Raw genomic sequence first — 20,841 nt, 5'->3', positions numbered from 1 at the left:
GTGCTCTGTCAAGAAAATTGCTATGTACACCACACTTAATTGTGTGCACTTAAAGATTTTTAACTAATAATTACAAATTGCCTGTTAACCTCCAAACCGCCAATTTAGCAAAAAGCGTAGATTAAAAAGAAAGCACATGTTCAAGAATACAAAGGCAGCTTATGCTTACCTTCTCTAGCAGGAGGAATTGTGGGAAGAGGAGTGGTAGTGGGTGGTGTCGTCGGTGGCTCAGTTGGCACTGGAACTGGATGTTTGAATTATAGAGAGATTAATACACTAGAACTGAAAGGAGAAACATGAACCAAAGGACACAAGTGGAAACTCTGAGAAGTGCTTTTACTATTGGGACCTGGAGGCACTTTTCTTACACAAAGGGTAGTGGGGATCTGGAACAAGCTACCTGGCTAATTAGACAAATTGTTGAAGCTGACACCCTGGCTTCCTTCAACACAGCTATGTTGGTTGCTGAATGGCCTCGTCTTGTTCGTAACCTTTGTGATGCAATGACGCATAAGTTTCAAAACTACAGGCTGCCATTCAGCCTATCTAGTTCATCGGTTTCATTGCAACTAATTGATGGTGCCTTGAAAGACGTGCTGGTATCCTGGAGCACATGTACTCATACAGTATTATCCTTGTATAATCAGAAATATTGCATAGCACAGTTGTATAGCTATTAGAAGGCTACAAAAGATCTCCCTGCCTCACTGCAGCTGCACTAAAGTTGTAGCTCTGGCCCGCTTTTGTAATAAGTGGATGGTTTTTATGCAGGATGGAGTAAATGAATTAGCCAGTAATTCATCAGTAATTCATCAGGATTGGACAAATCTAACTCCAGAATAATATAAAGGAAATAAGCACACTTAGAAGAAGTCCAAATTGTTGAACACTGGCTTATGAAATACTACAGTATATGTTCACTTTAAGGAAATGGAAAACTACTCACTCACAAGTTCATTCAACAGATTCCGGTCTTATCTCATTTATGCTGGTAAACACTAGATTGCATTATAAAATCACCATCATACATGATTTGATACAGGAATTCTTGAAGCCACCTGTAAATAGCTCAATGGCCTCTACCTTGAATCAATTATGGTTTTGTTGTCATTTCCACTTCAAGTGAATCATGTTTCATTCTTAAAAAAAAGTTTTAAGAACTGTTAATTTTTTCTTTTGCAGGCTGTACTGCTATAAACACATACCTAGTGTATTTTGTCTGAATTAATTCCGATATGAGAACCTGCTGAACAGATTTTTTCACAGTTGACTCTTGGTTTTCGAATCTCGCCTTGTGGGAATTAGTAATATTTTTCAAAGGATCTATTTTTCACTTTGTGTCAAAACACATGAATAAATATGGTGCTGTACTGCCTGCAGCATCACAATGCAAAAACAGCTGTGTAGCTAAAATTATTACCAGAATTTCTCAAGTTGTTTCTGTCATACTTGGACAGTGGCCCATACACCTTCAGATACTGTAATTCCTAAACATAATGCGCCTCAGTTTTTTGGATTAACACTTACATGTTTTGTCCATAACAGTGACAGCCGGTCCCTCAATGTCTTGGAGTTGGGCATAGACAGTGATTTTGTACTGGGTATTGGGTACAAGATCATAGAAACAATGTCTAGATGTTCCTCCTCCAAGAGTCACTTCCTGTCTCTGTCCATCTGAAATGAAAAACAATCATTCTCCATACCAGCACACTCTAATGGAGCATATATTATAAAGATGTAGAATTTGCCAATTACTTCATTCGACTTTAATGTATATAGATACACTATCCTTTTCTAGCAAGCATCTTTTAGTAAGAATGTAATACACAAAATAAATAATAAAAGATGCTACCATGCTACAGTACCAATTTATTGTATTGTCATTCCACAAAACTGTCTAATTTTAATTCCTTGTACTAACTTTTAAAAAGAAATAATGACTTACCATGGATGTGTACATTGCTAAATATTAGCAACTGTTACAAGCTTTGCATTAATTTTGAACAATATAATTATTCATACAATATAATCAATATTTAAGTCACACCCTTTTCAGTTTAATTATGCCCAGTTGGGTATATCTTGCTTAAAAATATAAGAAAAAAAAAACGAGAACAAGAAGTTCTGAAAAGTTACAGGACAAGTTACAGGAATTAAACCAATACAGAGCTCTTCAGTATAAAACTGACTTCAATACTGCCATCATGTACTGTATTTCTGATGTAACAAACTGTAATCACTATCACAGAGGAACTATAATCCATCTTGCACTTCACAGAAGATACAACACACATAGAATTCTCACTTGAATATAAACAATGGTTTTGTTTACCCCACAATTCCCTGGCTCAGGGTAGTTAATGTACTGAAAAGGGTCTAGATAAGTATGAGGAAAACACAAGGGAAGTGTGAGTTAAGGTTCAGATAAGAACAACATTTAAATCCTGACACTCCAATTAAGGCTTATCTAAAATGCAGCAAGCCAAAATGGCATAACAATTTTCTGAGAACAGAATCTGCCTGAAGTACAATTTGACACTGTGATGTCCACATACTGTACAGGGTAATTTTATAAATTTTGCTGGAGTACATTTTTAATGATACTCATTCATCAACAACTTCAGAAACATTATGATCAATTTGTTTTAGGGTATTTTCTTTCATAGTCATTAAACAGGACAAAGATACAATATCTTCTAGTGTAATAGGATCTCATACTGAAAATAAATGTGCACATCCAGAGCTGCTCAGCATTTAGTTAAATATAATGGACAAAAGATCTAAACAAGCAATACAGCAGAACACAGTAAAGTAAAACAATTCATAGGAATGTTAATTTGATATCTGACCCTCAAGGTAATTATACTATAGAACCTCTGAATGTTCCAGCATTTTTGCACCTGAATTAGACATTTTGAATTGTAAGCTGCTACTTTTCTTTTGTTCTTCAAAGTTCAGCATTATATGTTCAGAATATTTACATTTGCAAATATTTTGTTTCATTGCTAGGGGACCTGAACAATAAAATATAATAATTTAACATTTTGTCACTCCTGAAAAACACCCATAAATAAAATTGTGCTTTTATATTAGTACTATTTTTTAAGGGCAACAGAATAGAAAATTTAAACATAGCAAAACAACTAAAATAATACAAAAAACTAACCCGATTCACAATACTGTGTATGATGAACACTGCCTTAAAAGAAAGTAAAACATTTTCATGCAAAGCTCTAGATTCTTGATAGGAATTATCCTTTAAACTTTCATATTGAAAAATAAGTCAGCATATGACATTTTAATGTAGGCCACATAATATCACAATGAGCCACCGAAATCCAATTACAGGAAAGAGATATGCTTAATTTTTAAACAGGCTATAATGTTTACTGCATTTTTATGCAGAATAAATCATTAATCATGACTAGGGGTTGGCAACACTCTAACCAATAGCAGAAGTTTTATTTTTAAAAATATAAGAGTTTTGCCAAGCAAAACCCATGCCTGGGGAGGGAGGAATGCTGAAATTGCTGCCAAAATTGCCGCCAAAATTGTCGGTTCTACTTTACACCTACAGAACTGGATTAATGTTTTTTACTTGGTATTGCTTGGAGTCACAGGTAGCATATTTTTGGGTTTGTTTTCGTTTGTAGCATTCAATTATCAGGAGGGACTATTCTGAACCCACCCTCTGTACTCCATGAAAAAATATATTAGAACATGAAAAATATATTTGAGTTTTCGTTTGAAGGGAAAAGGATGCTACTGTTAAAACCCAGTTCTGCCACTTATGGCCACCTTTGCCATCTATCTGTTTACTAATCACTTTTATCTAATTCAGGGTCACAGGGGAGCCAGACCCTATCCCAGCAACAAGCGCAAGGCAGGTGTTAAGACCCCAAGTGTCTAGGGGTAAAGGGGTGTAACATTTGGGATACTTTTGGGATGCGGGTGGGTTCTGGTGAGGGACTAGGAAGCGTGATAACAAGTGTTGGTGCAAAAGTGATTATTTTAAGGTGAATTAATGACTGGTACATAATAGGACACAATAACACAATGGGTAAGGGAACTAGAGCGGTGCCAAAGGAAAGAAAATAACAAAATGGAGCTGGCTAAGAAAGTGAGGGAAGCTGACCTAACTACAAAAGAAAACCCGAAATACACGGTCTTCGGCGTCTTTAAACGCCCTAGCTAACCTTCACTGAATACCCAAAACCATACAAGACAAAAGGCACTCACCCATACAAAACTAATGTGACTAATACAAAAATCAACTATGTGTGCAGAATGTACCCAACAACCTAAACTAACCCTATACACAAAAGTTCACACAAAAACACAAGTGAACTAGGAATAAAAATAAGGGAAAACGCGAGTAGTCAACAGGAACAGGGTACAAAAGAACACAAAGGTTGAACATATAACACATTAGGGCAAGGTAATGGCAAAACAAGTATAAACACACAAACAAACGAAAGTACACAGAGACAAACACAAACCAACAAAACAACAAAGCCGAAGACACGAATGAAGCAAAACGAAACCAAAAGTGAAGCAAAACCGAACCTGAGCCGAGCAGGACGGAAGCCAAACAAAAGGCCACTTCCTTCAGAAACCCTCCAAGTTATATACTAAATAAGCTGAGTTCTGATTGGCCGAGAAGCTGATTGATGATGATGTCACACGAAAACAATGGTGTTATGATGGACCAATGGGGGAGGGAGAACTATCAAGGTCAGGAAGTGTGGAACATAACAACAAAAACACACACTGGGACGTAACAGCAGGACACACCATGGATGGGACACCAGTCCATTGCAGGGCACACACAGACACAAACACAGACATGCACACACTCATGCCATAGTCAATTTTCCCTGAAGCCAATGAACCAGCTGGCATGTCTATGAACCTCCCCGGCATGTGGGAGGAAACAGAGTATAAGGAAAAATACACATGCCATTATGAGGAGAGCATATAATCTCAACTCCATGCAGATAGCACCTCAGGTCCAGAATTGAGCCCAGGGCCCTAGTGCTGCTAGCTAGCAAAGCTAACCACTGTACCACTATGCCACCTTATAACCAAATTTTCCTTTCTTCTTGCAGTCAAAGGATATGTTCATTGCATAGTTCGATTGTGGAATTGTGTCAATATGCACTGGCAGAAACATGAAAAAATTCTGCTGAGCCTGAAAAGGGATTTCTACTTTTCAGCATTTAATTACTACAGCCCCGGTATACCTGTTACTATAGCTCTCCTCATAATTCCTAGGTTCCATTAAAGACAAGTGAATTCCAGCATCATCTACAGTATATCAATTAGACTTTGAAAGAACTTCAGGAATCTTGATACTAGCTGGGGTGTCACACAGATAACAGAAGTATTTTCAGAGGGGTAGTCAATGTGTTAAACCTGCTCATTTGCTGTACTAGCTGTCTGTGGCTGCTGTTTTCTGTAAAAAACACTCTGAATAGCATGCCTGTCAGTTGTAAAATGTCTGTAATCCAAATCAACATTGCACTGATCAACAAATTGCTTTCACACATAAGCCTTGCTGCTCACGTTTAATCTTATGAGCTACTTATATGACACTTTGTATTTAAATTCTGATAAAACTTCCAAATGTCTGGCAGAGCATGAGAAAGCAGGAAGGGCCTGAGCCAGTGTTTGACCAACCAGATAAGGGCAGCTTTACAAAAGGCAATGAAAGACAGCTCTGTGTTCTGCCATTCTGCTTAAAGGTCCATTATTGGTTCATTACAATGCATTAGTTTTCCAGAAAGTCAGAGAATGCAGAGTTCCTTCTGTCTAAAAATCCTTAAGAAAATGATATAAATCATTTCTAAACTTGAGGGATGAGACACATGCATTTCTTTTCTTACAGAATCCAAGTTCAAGGATACAATCAGCCATTTGCATTTATATCTAATTGATTCAAACATCTGCAACTGAATCCGGCTGTGCAGCGAATTGTCACCATCACTTTCTGATGTGTAAGCTAGTAATGTTAACATATGCCACTGCAATGTATCTAAAAAAACAATTTAATGCAATTTGGAATTCAAACATGGTAGGTAAATAGGTTAGTTCCTATTACACGAGGAAGAACAGAATATGAAAGCTTTTATCTCAAGATATTATGCATATTCATCTTCACACTCTCCAAATCCATTTTTATCATCTAATATCCTTAACATGTTAGACAAGCTTAACAGTCTACAGTATGTTATGGTGCTAATCAGGACACAGTATGATGCAAATTAGTTCTAACTAGCTGTAGAATTATGACAGAAGAACACATTGTTTCTAGGATTAACATCAGTTGCACTAATATAGAACCAAGATAACTCATAACAGCAAATATCGGAGCTTTCCAAAGGATACTTACTACTCAGGGATTCTACAACAGCTCTGTATAATGAAGCATGACGGTGAGGCTGCCACTGTGCACACATGCTTGTCATACGGACTTGATAGGTGCTCAGGTTGGTTACTCCCAGGTACACTGCAAAGAAATAACACTTTAATTAATAGCAGTACAATCCTGAAGCCAAGACAGAGTCTGGAAGATTATTAGCACACAAAATTATTTCATACACCTGCAGTCATAAAGAACTGTCAGCTGTGATTCTCTGACGGAAAAAAATAACTTTAAGAAAATTAAACGGATTTTGAAGCGATTAATTTCAAAGCAAAAAATAGAGACCAGAACATGTAGCATAAATTTATAATGCATATGAGTGCGCTCCAAGAAAAATACATTGAATAGTACATGGTTTACAGTGCAAAATGTGAAAAATTACAGTCCCATGCAATAATTATTGGAAATATGAATTTCCCTGCAAAAGGAATTAGGAAAAAAACAGAGAAAAATGATCCGTCTCTGGTAACAGTTATAAAAGTAAGGGACCTCTATAGAGAAAATATTAATGATAAATTGTGCTGCCATTATCTCTTGAGTAATGCTTTTGCTTAGACTAAATGAAATAACAGAACATGTTTTAAAAAGATACTGCTATCCAATTCAAAATTAAATTAAAAACATAATGTAGACTTTATTGATATTACTAACTTTCTATACATTACTCATGCATGTTCATTAAAATCAGTGCATGTCTTTTGAAACATAAATGCACAGAATTCTAGTGGGAGAATTAAATAAAGCTGGTTTCACAGAATAAAGAAGCTTGTTTTGTATACCTGAGTATGAAATTATTGGAGGTCCTAAAGGAATCCATATATACTGTATATATACAGTACACAGCGAAAACATATGCATGCAGGAAAACAGTAGAACAGGATACCTAAGATAATAATTTAAAACTGGAGTTCATGTTTTCAGCTGGAATGCACAACATCATTATGCACGTACAATTGGCTCATATGTTGAAGAATTGCATTGTAATGCCTACCACCTTGTCTGGTGACCAACGTGACAAATTACATTACGTCACCAATGGTGTAATTTTTTCTCTTCAAACATTTGGAGCACAACTTTGTAGAATATCATAAGCTATAAATAGCTCTTTTTAAACAATGATTTCAGTCCAGATTCAGAATGCTGAAGAACCCTTTTCCTTAAGTCCTACTTAAAATCTTTATCTTTGATTTTTGACAAAAAGAAATACTAAATAATAAGATGTGACAATGTAAAAGTAAAACCTATCACCACCCTTTATAGTTAACTTCATTTTTAAGAGAGCTAAACATTTTTTTAAAACAGAACTTCAAGAAATGACTCATAAGTACAATATTTTACATGTATACAACATTCTCCTACTTCAATCATACCATTGATGAACTGTAACTATAAATACTGTAGATTTAACAAACAAAATGCAGGACTGTCTAGACTTTTCAACATTTATGAATTAGAGTGCAATAAAACTGGGTAAAATTAGCACTGAATTTATCAATAGCATACACAATAGTTACATTTTTTAAAAATACATTTAGAGCATTTAAATTTATCTTGTGTACAGGATACGAATACATTTGGACATTGTACAATCGTCTAACGTTTTTTGGCATTTGGTAGTTTTTCAAAGCCTCAAAACATTTACAGAAGCTTCCAAAAATTCTGTTGAGTGCCACTTGGTATAAAGGAGACAAGAGAACAGAAGCAAAACATTCAGTACCATACTACCATAAGGAAAGTTAGAGAACTGTCTGAAGGCCTATGACAAAAGATGACTGACCTCATATAATGTAGTGATGGCTATAATAAATTCTGTAAAACAAGACTAGTGTTCATCAACAAGTAGTTTAAGGTTAAAATTGCCTTACCATCAGGAACATGGTGCAGGAAAGATTTAGTCAAATATTGGAGCCAAGAAAATTGTTTGAGGGTTAATCTCATACCTAAGGCTAAAATCAACAGTTAGGAATCCTTAAAGACTACAGTTCAAGGTTGAGCTCATGAAAGTTCCACTTCAACGTGACAAGTAAGGAACAAGTTTTCTAAATATCAACTCATTGATTAATTGAAAAGAGGCCAAATAATGTCACTGTTTTTCATATTTAAATCTGCAATGCTGAAATTTATTTTAAGTCTTCAGTTTCTGATATATTGATATGAAAAAATACTTAATATACACTGTTAGTTTTTTTCAAGCTCAATCAACTTTTCATTACCATTCGTCAAGGGTATGAATAACAGCTGAGGCAACTGTGCATATATTATTACACTTAAATAATACGTGAACTTTAAGATTGCATAAAAGAAAAGTAAATCAAATTCTAGCACACAGGCTCTCCCTTAAATAAGTAGAAAAGTACAACACAAATACACAGAAATTTCCATTTTTGAGACTACTTTGTATGTCCTGAAATAATTTGTGTTGATATGTCTTGTAATATCACTGGTATATTCAAGTATAAACCTATCCACTAGTGTTCACAAGTCAAAATAAAATAGAAAAACTAGAATAAGAAATTATTAACATTCTTACATGTTTTGGCATTTCCTGAAAGGGCATCGCTTGAGCCAGTTGTGTAGGAAGCGATGACTTTTACACTGTACTCAGTCCCACTGAGGAGATTCAGGATCAGCATTGTGTTGACATCATCTCCCACAAAAGTCTCCAGCGCAGGTCCTGGGGCTATAGGAGCAAGACACTTAAAACCTAATTTCTGTGAAATTCTGTGCATCTCACAATCTTCCAAGCACCTTACTGCCTCAGAAAAAAGAAAATGACATTAACATAACTACCAGAAAAAAGAAAAACCTCAAGACAAAGAAATCAAAACATATCCCTCCCCCCTAAGACATGACATTGAAGGAGTTAAACCTACAGTATGCAGGAAACCCATCACACACTTTTCTTCATACTGATGTTTTTATGAGATTTCCATGGAAACCAGAATGATTAAAAAAACTACATTAGTTTCCTGTGAGAAAAAATGGCCTTCAGAAATATACACTAACACATTAAAATGAATGCAATGTGTAAATTCAATTTAATGTAATTTGAATTCTTATTGAAATGAAAGCAGATTAAATATTCACGATGCTATCTCTAAAGTTATGCAAAGAGATGGTCTTTACGCACCGGAGACAGGCTGGTAGACGATTCTGTACCCCATGGTGGGTGAAGGGGGAGTATCCCAGGTGATGCGAAATCGATTGTACCATTCTTCAGACACGCGCAAGTTCCTTGGTGCTGACAGTGGCACTGCCAGAAGAGAGGGGCAACACATCATGAATATACATTTCATATTGAAGAAGAGTGTGTCAAACACAGAGACAACAGCAAAATTGTTCCCATATTATTTTTCTCTTATCATTCATTGAAATACAGTACATACAGTATAAATATAGAATGGAAATAATGCAGATGTATGTCTTTATATTCAAAAAGTAAACACTAATTTAAAAGTCACAATAGTTACTCTCTTTAAAATGAGGCTTTATGTTATCTAGGGTTTTAACATTTGTACCACCTGTTTTTAAAGTCATCTTTGCACTAGCTCCAATAAGAGCAAAAGTAAATTGTGGATTCTGTGCAGAATATTACCAAAGTTGTAGGAATTGCTATTGAATACGTAGCATTTATACTATTGCATTTTACCAGGAGAAATTTTCTCCTTCCTTCTTCTCCCATGAGAACTACTGCATTGATTTTAGAGCTGTCTCCAATCCCAATCAACATTTAGAATAAAAAGTTCAGGTTGGTGTGGTCAGAAGGAGCAGATGAAATGAAAAACAGCATTTTGGTAATTGACAACTGAAGTAAAAATAGAAGATATAGTGCTTTTTCTAGCTTAAGATTATTTTGGGTAAGAGAAACATTTTTTAATGCCTTCCTTATTATATTTTTTTTTTCTGGACTGTTCTACAGCTGATTTTCAGCAGTATATACTGTATCGCACAGGGTTGATTAGGCTTCGTCAAAAGAGACTCAGTGAAGCCTGGTGTAGGATGCCATATTTGAGACACACTTACAGGTCCTGCCAACAGATGACATGCTGGTGCCCTCTCCATCTGCGTAGACAGGTGTGACAGTAACCCTGTACTCTGTGTCAGACAGCAGGGGCTGCAGTAAGAGGCTATTCTGCCTGCCAGGAACCAGGACCTGAAAAGCAATTTGCACTCATTAAGTCCTGTGGAATTCTGCTGCAGTCAAAGGCATGATGAAAGGACTCCAAAATATGACTCTCAGAAAAAGGTACGGTTTCAAAAAACAGTACTAAATTACTGGGTTTCGCAGAATAACTCATTAGGTTATAATCCAGCCCTGTTCTGTTGCCTATGTACACATGTTGAGACCTAAGTCCAATCAGTTATACTTTCATGTTAATCCACGGGCGTGTGCCAACAAGCAGGAACTAAATGTTTGTAAACTCATGATCCTTTAGCTGGCTGTTGTTTAAAAATTTAATAATTTATTTTACATCGGAGGGGTGGGGAAAGGAAGACCAAAGAAAAAGTGAGAATGTTAGGTAGGAAAGGTATATACTTTTCTCTTCCACAACCTGTCAAAGCTCCTCCACTCACCAAGTTCATTTCATGCTCATTTAAACTGAGTGATTTTCCGTAGAGCCTTCCATTTACTTTCGGATGTGTTAAAACCCTGATGCCTTTGAGTTCAATGATGGATAAACCAAGTGAGACGTTATAGAACAAAGGAATGTGGATAAGGAACTGTTTCTCCAAGCAGACTATATAAACAACCAGACTATATCAATAAATTGCAAAGGAACAAGTACTGTAAAGGTTTATTCCGTGCTGAAAAGAGAAGGAAAGAAACACGTTTCGGCTGTGGAGCCAGTGTGTTGCTTTTCTTCTCTTTTCAGCATGGAATACATCTTTACTTGTTTCTTTGCAGCCTACTTAAACTATATAAATAAATTGTAAAACAATATTGAAGCTTCATATTGGCCTGCATAAAACAACTCAAATCAACGTAGCATATTATGTCATGGGGTGCTGGATCTATTAATTAATCATTTTGTGCACACATGGTGATGCAGAATTTTTAAATTAAGCACTCTCAAACTTCAATGTTACTTCTCAGATTCCTCAAAACTTTGTGTTCATGTTTTTGCATACACTGTACAACTGGTTGAACTCTTTCTGTTTCTGTTATACTAGTACTGGTGTGTGAAACTGTTGCAACTCAATCATTTTTAAAAGAACTTACTGTTTCTTTCCCTTAGAATAACTGCTTGGGTTGGAGCATCCACCCATATGACTGTTGGAGCAATTAAAAGCCTATCATCTTGTGCTCAGCTGACAAGCAATTTACCAAATCAGTCAACATATAATAGAACCATTCTAAGTCTACACTTGCAGGGAATATTGGATTTTTAATTTTCTCCCTGCACATGTCAGTCTTTCTTATTCTTTTGAACGCGAACACAAGAAAAGACCATTTATACTCACACTCGAACAGCTCCCTGTAATAAATGTGACAGTAAGCCAATCAAGTCAAGCACAAAATAATAATGAACTTTACTTTATATAGTGCCTCATCTCAAAGCACATTACAAGACATAAAAAAATGATAAAGGAAATCAATACCAAATAACCTGTGAGGAAAAAGTATGTTTTGGGCTATACTTTAAAGCACCCAATGTAACTGAGTCCTTGATTTCTTTTGGGGTGGTGTTCCAGACCTTTGGGAAGTAGCAACAAAAGACCCTCTTTCTCCTAGAGTGTAGAGATGAATAAATTTAACAGATTGCAAACCAGAAACAGCTGAATGAAGATAGCAAAGAGAGGAGTAAAGAGATAACAAGTCATCTTAAATCTATGAAGACATGTAATGTACTGTATAGCCTTAAAGTAAGCACAAGAATTTTAAAATCATCTTAAAGGTGGACAGGAAGCCTTTGCATGGACACCAAGGTGTGATGAGATCACATGCAACCAACCTAGACAGGATTCTGACTGTTAAACTTCAATACTCCCGCAAGCAGGATGCTACAATCAATTCTTGAAAGAATAAAAACATGAATCCGTTTATCAGCATCAGGCACAGAAGTATAGGCCATGGCCCGACAATTTTTCTCACATGTAAAAGTCTTTACATTAGTCTGCACATAAGGTTCAAAGGTCAATCCAGGGCCAAAGGCTAACCCCGAATTCTGCATTTTGGATCGTAACTCAAGCACAGAGCCATCAGTTGACAATGTTACAGCATTGGTTTTACATAAATTACAGGAGGACCCCAATAACATGACCTTACTTGAGACTGCAATTAAGATACCAAAAATATTATGTCATCTGAGTTTTTATGTCACATACAGTATGTAATCTCCTGAAACAGATAATTTGATGTCAGGATTAATATGGACATAAATTTGAGTATCATCTACATACAGTAGAAATGGTCATTCAGACCATGTAATTTGAAAGGGAAATGGAAAATCTGAATAGCAGAGGGCAAGTATGAGGCCAACCCAACCTCCAAACTCAAACCACCAAGAGAAATTAAATGTTGATCCTCCACATGGTGGGATTTAAAGAATTTAAATAACCAATTTAAGAGACAGACCCAGAGATGCCAAGAAACTCCCTAAATGACTTAAGTAAAATATCATGATTTAGAGTACAGAATGCAGTACTGAGAATTACAGTATGATATGAATCTCAATCGACTAGCATGATATCATTAACAGCTTTAACAATAACAGTTTCAGAGCTTTGTAAATTTTCTAAAGCCAATTATAGGGTTCGGATAGGGTTCAAAAAGTTTATTTACAGTTACAGTAGATGACTCTTTGTTGCACCAAAACTGCACGTTGTAATGTAAAATAATTGAGCTAGATGTAGGCCAAAAAATTCATATTACCCAAAGCCATATTATTTTGTTAAACATACTGTATGCACAGCAGTTTCAAAAGTACAATAAAATATTATTCTTGGTAGCTGTATTTGTTCAAGAATATAACATTTACCCTACTCTCTGTGGCCTGTTGCATTCTGAAAATATATTGCCTTTTTAACTCTCATTGCATACCCCCACTGAGAGCCTACCCGGCAAGCAACAAGCGCAAGGCAGGGTACACCATGGACGGGGAGTCAGTCCATTGCAGGACCAGTGCAAGCCAATCATGCATGGGGACAATTTGGAGGCCACGGTAAAGGCCAAGGAGGGAAATTTGGCCTGGACACTGGGATAACTCCCTACTCTTATCAAGAAATGCCCGGGGACCTTTAATGACCACTGAGAGTCAGGACCTCGGTTTAACACCTCATCTGAAAGATGGCACCCACTACAGTATAGTGTCCCCGCCACTATACCGGGGCATTAGGACCCACACAGACCACAGGGTGGGTGCCCCCCACTGGTCCCACTAACACCTCTTCCAGCAGCAACCAGAGCTTCCCAGGAGATCTCTGATCAAGATACTGACCAGGCTCAACCCTGCTTAGCTTCAGTGGGTAGCCTTTTGAGAGCTGCAGGGTGATATAGCTGTTGGCAAATAGTATTTGCATTTCCTGGAATAAGAAATTCTGCCGACTGCAACCTTTTACACATGGAATAGCAGGATGTCCAAAAAACTACAGTACTCGAGGGTACAGCATTTACAAACTCCATCATGGTACAGTAAGTGTGCATATTTTCTGCTGGAAATGCTTCTTCATTAATCGGCATTTAACACTGTTCAAGCAAACAGGTTGGTAGTGAAGCTTTTAGGTATGGGAGGACTGTACATCATACACTTACACAGCTGATATACAATTTTCTTGCTGATCAGTGACAGTAGGTGCAAGTGAGCTTGGGGAAGTCTCTCACCATCAGCCCCAGCACGGGGGTACCCCGGGGCTGTGTGTTGTCCCCATTGCTTTTCACATTGTATACTAATGATTGTGTAAGCCACTATAACAACGGTTTGATTACTAAGTTTGCAGATGACATTGTTGTGACTGGTCTTTTGAATAATGATGAAAACAGTTACAGACAGGAGATAATTCTTTTTTAAAATTAGTGTCAGGATAAGTCACTGTTTTTAAGCACAAGGTAATGGTATTATATGATTTTAGAAATAATTGTTGTATTCCCACGTTCCCTGTAAATATTAATGGAACTAATATTGATAAAGTAAATGAATACAAATAAGTGGGCACTGTGGGACTGTGAATTGACTTGGACAATAATTACAGAGGCAAGGTATTTAAATGCACAATAAAGGTTGTACTTTTTAAGGACATTAAGGAGTTTTAAGTTTAGTTTTATTCAGAGCATTCTAATCTGTTTCAAAAGGCGTGGTGGTGTCTTGTCCTTGCAGAACAAAAATAATTTGAACAAAGTGATCAGAACTGGCGGCAAGATTACTGGCAAATCCTTGAGCTCAATAACATGTCTTATGGAGCAACATATTATTAATCTAATACAAAAATAAAGCAAACATTACTATAAATATAATGCATATGTTAAGAATTGTACTTACAACAGATCCATCTGCCCTTAACTCTATTCAGATTTCAAATCTATCCAAATGTTTCACAAACATGACAAACAGTGTCTCACATGACAAACTCATTGGTGTTACCAGCTGAAAATGGCACTGTCACTTAAAGGCTAAACTGTATAGAATCTGATTAAATCTCAGATTACTTGAAAGCATAATATTTATAATGTATTCCTCATAAACTATTTAGAATCCATTCAATCAATATACTCCATATGACAGAAAATATCATAGTGCCTAAATTAAATGCACAACTTAATCGTCACGTTTTGCTACTGGACTGTCCTTTTGCTTCAACTCCAGTTTTAGGAGCTGTCCACCTGAGCTGTGGTGCTGAAACCTGCAAATGACTTTTACACAGAATGCTAAATTATAGTTAATATTCTCTAAATAAAGTGTGTATTTTATCATTTGGGGCATTAGGTAATGATTTAACATTATTTGGCCAGTAGCATCTTCATCACACAGCAAAAATGGAATGCTTCTGCTGGTCAGATTTTACATGTTATTTACATCTATACATTTTAATGTACAGTATATATATTTACATTTATATATAAAGCTCTACTGGTTATCCATGACCAGAGGAATGCCATACATGTGTTTGAGAATGTTATATACTGTATGCTATATATGTTTGAGAAGTTTTCCACATGTGCTTACATGGATCATTTTAACAACAAACTCACTTACAGGGGATTCTTCATAACTGTCTTTTCTATTCTGAAACAAAATTTGCTCCTAATTTGATTAAAGTAATTACAAAACTATGAGGATGCCAATCAAACTAGAGACAATATACCGTAGCTCTTGTTTACTTAACTTATAATGGGCTGTCATTTTAAGTGCTCTAAGAGTGGTCCTGACTGTGTTTATATTGCAAAACACTAATGCAGACAAATAAGACCAGATTCAAAGCAACAGGCAAAAATAGAAATATTTCTACAACTGGTAATTCAATCGTTGCTTTATAGTAAGCTGCAAATTTCATAAAAAATACAAAGCATGCAATTATGAAGCTGGCAACAGCACTTATTTTAATTCGCTTTACAACATTCATCACCAGTTTTGTAGCACATCACATGAGCAGGCATGGCATATTAACCTGAGAGGACCCATGTTACCTTACAACACTGCTTCTGATCAGGGCAGGATTAGTACAGCAGCAAAGCCCCATTAGCAATTCCATCTTTTATTTGATTCCAGTTATCCAAAAGAGGTTAAAGAAGCGTACTTGGTCTAATAAATGTCAAAAATTGAAGACTAGAAAACTGAATTTCTACATCTACTTTAAATTCTCTTATAAAGATACAGGCTTACCAAAATATTTAATTGTAGATATTAAGGTGTTGCCAAATTACATACATATTTGACCTGTTTTCTCTGAAAATGTTGAAGAATGGAAAAATTAAAATATAGCATCTTATCATAAGAAAAAAATGGCTAATGGAAATCAGTTTAAATTCTGAGACTTTGTACTTTACTGTAAACAAAAAAATAAAATAGACTTGTTTTTTAAAATCAAAGCAGGATAACAAAAGGCTATCCACTAAAGTCTAATTGAACCTTACTTCATTTAAATGTTTGTATTTGTATGCAAACTTTCTATACTTATCGTCCTGATCTGCTTTCGTACATACACAAACAGGACATCTTACACTGATCTTTGTTGCTTTACAGTCTTCAATCATCACAACTGTAATCTGAATGCATGATCTAGATGGTAAGAGACAGTCAACTGATGCCATGTGGACACACTGTGTGCATCTAAGATGTAGTTTGTAAAGAAAGACACCTCAATGAGGTATTCTGTTCCTAGCGTCTTTTCCATCTGGGGAAGGCAGCACAAAAACCAATCACCTTTTCTTCGAGAGAATGACAATCTGTCTGATCAGTGGCACGTTACCCCTCCTGGACAGCTCGATCCAAATAAGGATTTCATGGAGCGCCATTCAGCCTCCCAAGGCTCTCAGCGAAGTGTAGTTGAAACACACAGACCATGCTTACCGCCTCTTCAGCGCGGTCTCCCCTCAGAGTGACGTAGGACACCCTGAACTGGCGCACGTTCTGGTCAGGAATATCCCAGGACACTTGCATGCTGAAGGTGGTTTCGTCGTCTACGAGCAAGTTTCTTACTCCATTGCGCACAACTGGAGACAAAAAGAATAGTATCCTGAACATCACTTACAGGTTGTAATTGTTATGCCCCAACAAGCTCCAGCACTGCCGCATTAGCTCCACCAATTGCCAATGCGCATTCCGCAGATGCTAGAGACTCACTGGGGCCATCCTCAACGAGATCAGACCGGGCCTATCAGGCCAATTAGGGAACATCGCACAGTATTTAAGCCCTGAGGAATCATTCCTCAGGGCTCAGACATTGAGTCACTAACCCTGCCTTGAGTTTGTCTCAGTTTCAGGTTCTCAGAAGTATTTCTCAGTAGTCTTCAGTCTTCAGTCTTCTCATCGAATAAATTATCTTGATTGCTTCATATCATGGCTCATTGACTCTAATTTTCACCGAGCCCATTTCAACACCCTGTCGGGCCTGACGCAACAGTCATACCATCGACAAAAAATAAATTTATGGACCATTTAAAAACACAATATAAGAGAAAGACAGTTAAACTTTCCCTATAGTGGAAATGACTTTTTCTTTGTCATTTGATAGACATGTACCCTCAATCTTTGAATCAAGACAAAAAGCTTTTTGGTTTTTCTTTACCTGTTGTGGTTGTTGTGGTTGTTGTGGTAGCGGTGGTGGTTGTCATTGTCACTAAGGAAAAAGGGAATGAAAGTTAGACATCAATATAGTTATGAAGACTTCAAATGCGCCACATTTTAAATATGAGACAACAAGTATTATATTTTAATTCCCTTCAGTGAACATCAAATTGCTTTTTTTCTGTCGAGGTATCTTAGAATGTCAAATAAAATACACTTATACTAAAGCAGTTAAATCTTCCATCCATTCATCCATTGTCTAACCACTTTATTCAATACAGGGTCGCAGGGGAGCCAGAGAATATACAGTACTGGCAAAAAATGAGCACAAGGCATGATACACCCTGAATGCAGGGCTGATAAATCAATAGAGGGCAAATTCTCATTTACAATATTGACCAGGAGAGTATCCATTTATACAGCAAGGGATTTAATGGAGCAATTTGAATAAAGTACTTTGCTTAAGGGAATAACAGCAACAGCAGCATCTCACCTCTGATTTGAACCCACAACCTACAATGTACCAGTTAGATGTCCAGAGCCTTAACTAAGATCATAAAACCATTACGCCTGTACTGAGAGATTCAAAAGTTAGGTTTCCTGACAACTCTGACAGCAAGCACAGCTTGCCTGTTAGCAGTGGTCTCCACTCCTAGACCTAGAGGCCCAAAGTCTACATCTTTTCAGTCTACGTGAGCTTTTAAAATACCCTTAATCAGCTTATTACTGGCTTAATTAGACCAGTTTAACCGTTTCTCCTAGCTCTCAAGTTGCTGGTGTTCCAAAGAGATTTGGAAAGCCCTCAGACACCAAGATCCTCCAGGACCGGGATTGAGGACCTGTGCCTCACAATTTTGGGCAGGGGGGCTCACAAGAGGCGTGATAACGCTGTTTCTGTGAGGGGAACGCAGAGAGCTCTCCTGGCTCACTGCAAGGGTGAGAGACCTGTGCTGCAACTGCTTTTAGCACACACACCTCTGCTTCCCTGACACCTAGACAGATTCACGACAAAGAACACCGGTCAGGTTTGCAATTGATTTCTGTTTCCTAAGAGACAGATGTCCTGTCCAGTGTGACACTGTCATGATAACGTGGAAGCACAGGTAACAGAAACAACTGCACTACCAACCTCTCTTCCTTAGTGAGCCACAGTGTATCTCATGAGTTTGTCTCATAACTAGTGTGCTTGAGTCCATAACAAAGAATCCTATGAATAGATGCCTTACAGCACAGATACCCTCATGTTGTCTAATTCTTACTTATGAAATGAGTCTGGTTTGAAAAAAAAGTTCTGTCTTCTATAAGAGGGACAGTAATGCTTGGAGTCACCATTAAAAAAACTAATATTCCATGTTTGAAGTGCATGCAAGGTATGCAACATTTTTGTTTTAAAAGAATAGAAGACAATTACAAAGAAAGAACAACTGAAACCTTTTTCACAGTTTGCAAAAACATTAAACTTAATTAAGTTACAATAATTCATTGCAAATATCCTTTAGCACCTCACTGAACTGCAAAACAGCTTACACAATATTTAAACATTCTTATGAGTTTTTATAATAAGAAGACAAGCAATTTAAGCTTTGGATTTGGGTATTACAGAAGAAAAGAAAAGATTCTTTCTTACATGTTGTCTCCAGAGCAGCCACAGCATCACTTTCTGTTTCATCTCTGAAAACAGCGGACAGCGACACCTCATATTCAGTTGTTGGCAGCAAGTTGTTCAAGACGTAGGTATTCGAATATCCATTTAAAAGCATCTGTAACAGACAAATATAAAAGTAATTAATTTATCATCTAATTTTAACACCACTGATTAACAGTTCAGCAGAAATGCTACAAAGCCAAACAGCAGTGGGGTTTTTAGGGTGTGACTCCTCATATTCAAACCTCATGCTCTCTCTAGAGGTGTTCCCCAAGGCCTGGCACTGAGACTATTACGTTTCTCTCACCACACCACACACTGCTTTACCTTATGCTCTCCCGAGAAGTCTTGCACCACTCTTGAAGCACAGAACAGCTTCCTGACAAAGGCATTACTAGATGATCTTAGCTCCTTTGTTATTTTATCTAATTAACTAATTAAACATACCTTTTTCTTCTTCTTCACTGACTTCTACTGACATATCCCTCTCTACATCCCTATAAATCTGTCCTTTCTGGTCTGCTGGGAACCCTGGTGTAACCCTCAATTCATCTCTCTTACTCTCAATACAGAACTTTCCAGGTAACTTGTCTACATTTCCCATCTTGATTGCCTTAATCTGAAAATTAAATATTTCTCACATTAGGGTGGAAAAAACTACCAGAAATACAGTATCAATAGCAGTACATGAAGTGGTAGACATGGCTAAAGCTTGCTTTCTTAGTTTAAACAAAAGCCTACTAGAGGGGATGTCTGTATAGATGTAGTCTTCATAAACAAACAAGATAATCATGATTCAAATATACATAGACTCTGAGGTATATTTTGAAACTGTGCAGGTAGAGTTTCAGAACAAAGGTTTCCAGAAAGGAGACTGTATTTAATTGATACAGAATACCAGTAGAATGAGATAGCAGAGAATGGATGGCTACAGTTTAAAGCTGAAGCACAGAATACAAATCAGAAAAGGATACAAAAAAGGGTAATCGCTTAAAAGGTTTAATTAATCAGTTAAGATACATATATGGAAAAATAATACACTTTAAAAACAATGCAAAAAAATAAGAGAATCCTGTTCAACAAAAGGAGCACACATGCAGGTAAAAAAAGGATATTAAAGAATATTGCAATGGAGGCTAAATTAAATAATACAAGATTTTTCAGTATTACAATAGCAAAGAAATGGTTAATTCCTTTGCTTTTACAAAAGAAGAACAACAAAGGTCTATATTAAATAAGATCATTAAATATCACATTATCATATGAAGTAGAAATTTTAATATTTTTGGGTACTACTCACAAACATAGAAAACATGAGATGAAAAATAAATGAAATGACTGACATATTAAACGAATAGTTCACTGAGGTTTTTACCAAGATAGGAAATGGCAACATACCTCAGGCTGAGGAAACAAAAGGTTCCTATTAAATAATATTAGAACAGAAGAAGGAGTACTAGAAGCACATGATAAATACGTCTAAAGATTTGATGGTATTGTCTTGTTGCAGTAAATGGGGTCAGTCTAGTCTCAGCTGGGATTTGCTTGTT

General features: G+C 36.6%; 1 protein-coding gene across 1 annotated transcript in view; it reads right to left on the bottom strand.

Annotated features, from left to right (window-relative positions):
- Nucleotides 1-20,841, bottom strand: part of col14a1a (collagen, type XIV, alpha 1a) — a 109,158-nt gene that overhangs the window by 45,739 nt on the left and 42,578 nt on the right. Inside the window, exons 16-24 of the mRNA XM_088929557.1 lie at nucleotides 19,274-19,406; nucleotides 17,648-17,698; nucleotides 16,930-17,072; nucleotides 10,448-10,577; nucleotides 9,555-9,677; nucleotides 8,955-9,104; nucleotides 6,392-6,508; nucleotides 1,528-1,674; nucleotides 170-244 (exon numbers count right to left, since the gene is read on the bottom strand). Coding sequence (XP_088785683.1) covers nucleotides 170-244; nucleotides 1,528-1,674; nucleotides 6,392-6,508; nucleotides 8,955-9,104; nucleotides 9,555-9,677; nucleotides 10,448-10,577; nucleotides 16,930-17,072; nucleotides 17,648-17,698; nucleotides 19,274-19,406 — 1,069 coding nt within the window. The remainder of the gene's footprint in view (nucleotides 1-169; nucleotides 245-1,527; nucleotides 1,675-6,391; nucleotides 6,509-8,954; nucleotides 9,105-9,554; nucleotides 9,678-10,447; nucleotides 10,578-16,929; nucleotides 17,073-17,647; nucleotides 17,699-19,273; nucleotides 19,407-20,841) is intronic.

The sequence above is a fragment of the Atractosteus spatula genome, chromosome 12, assembly GCF_055471065.1.
Source record: "Atractosteus spatula isolate fAtrSpa1 chromosome 12, fAtrSpa1.hap1, whole genome shotgun sequence".
NCBI classification, from domain to species: domain Eukaryota; kingdom Metazoa; phylum Chordata; class Actinopteri; order Semionotiformes; family Lepisosteidae; genus Atractosteus; species Atractosteus spatula.
Note: the sequence above shows the minus strand (reverse complement) of the source record. Positions and strands in the feature narration are given on the sequence as shown.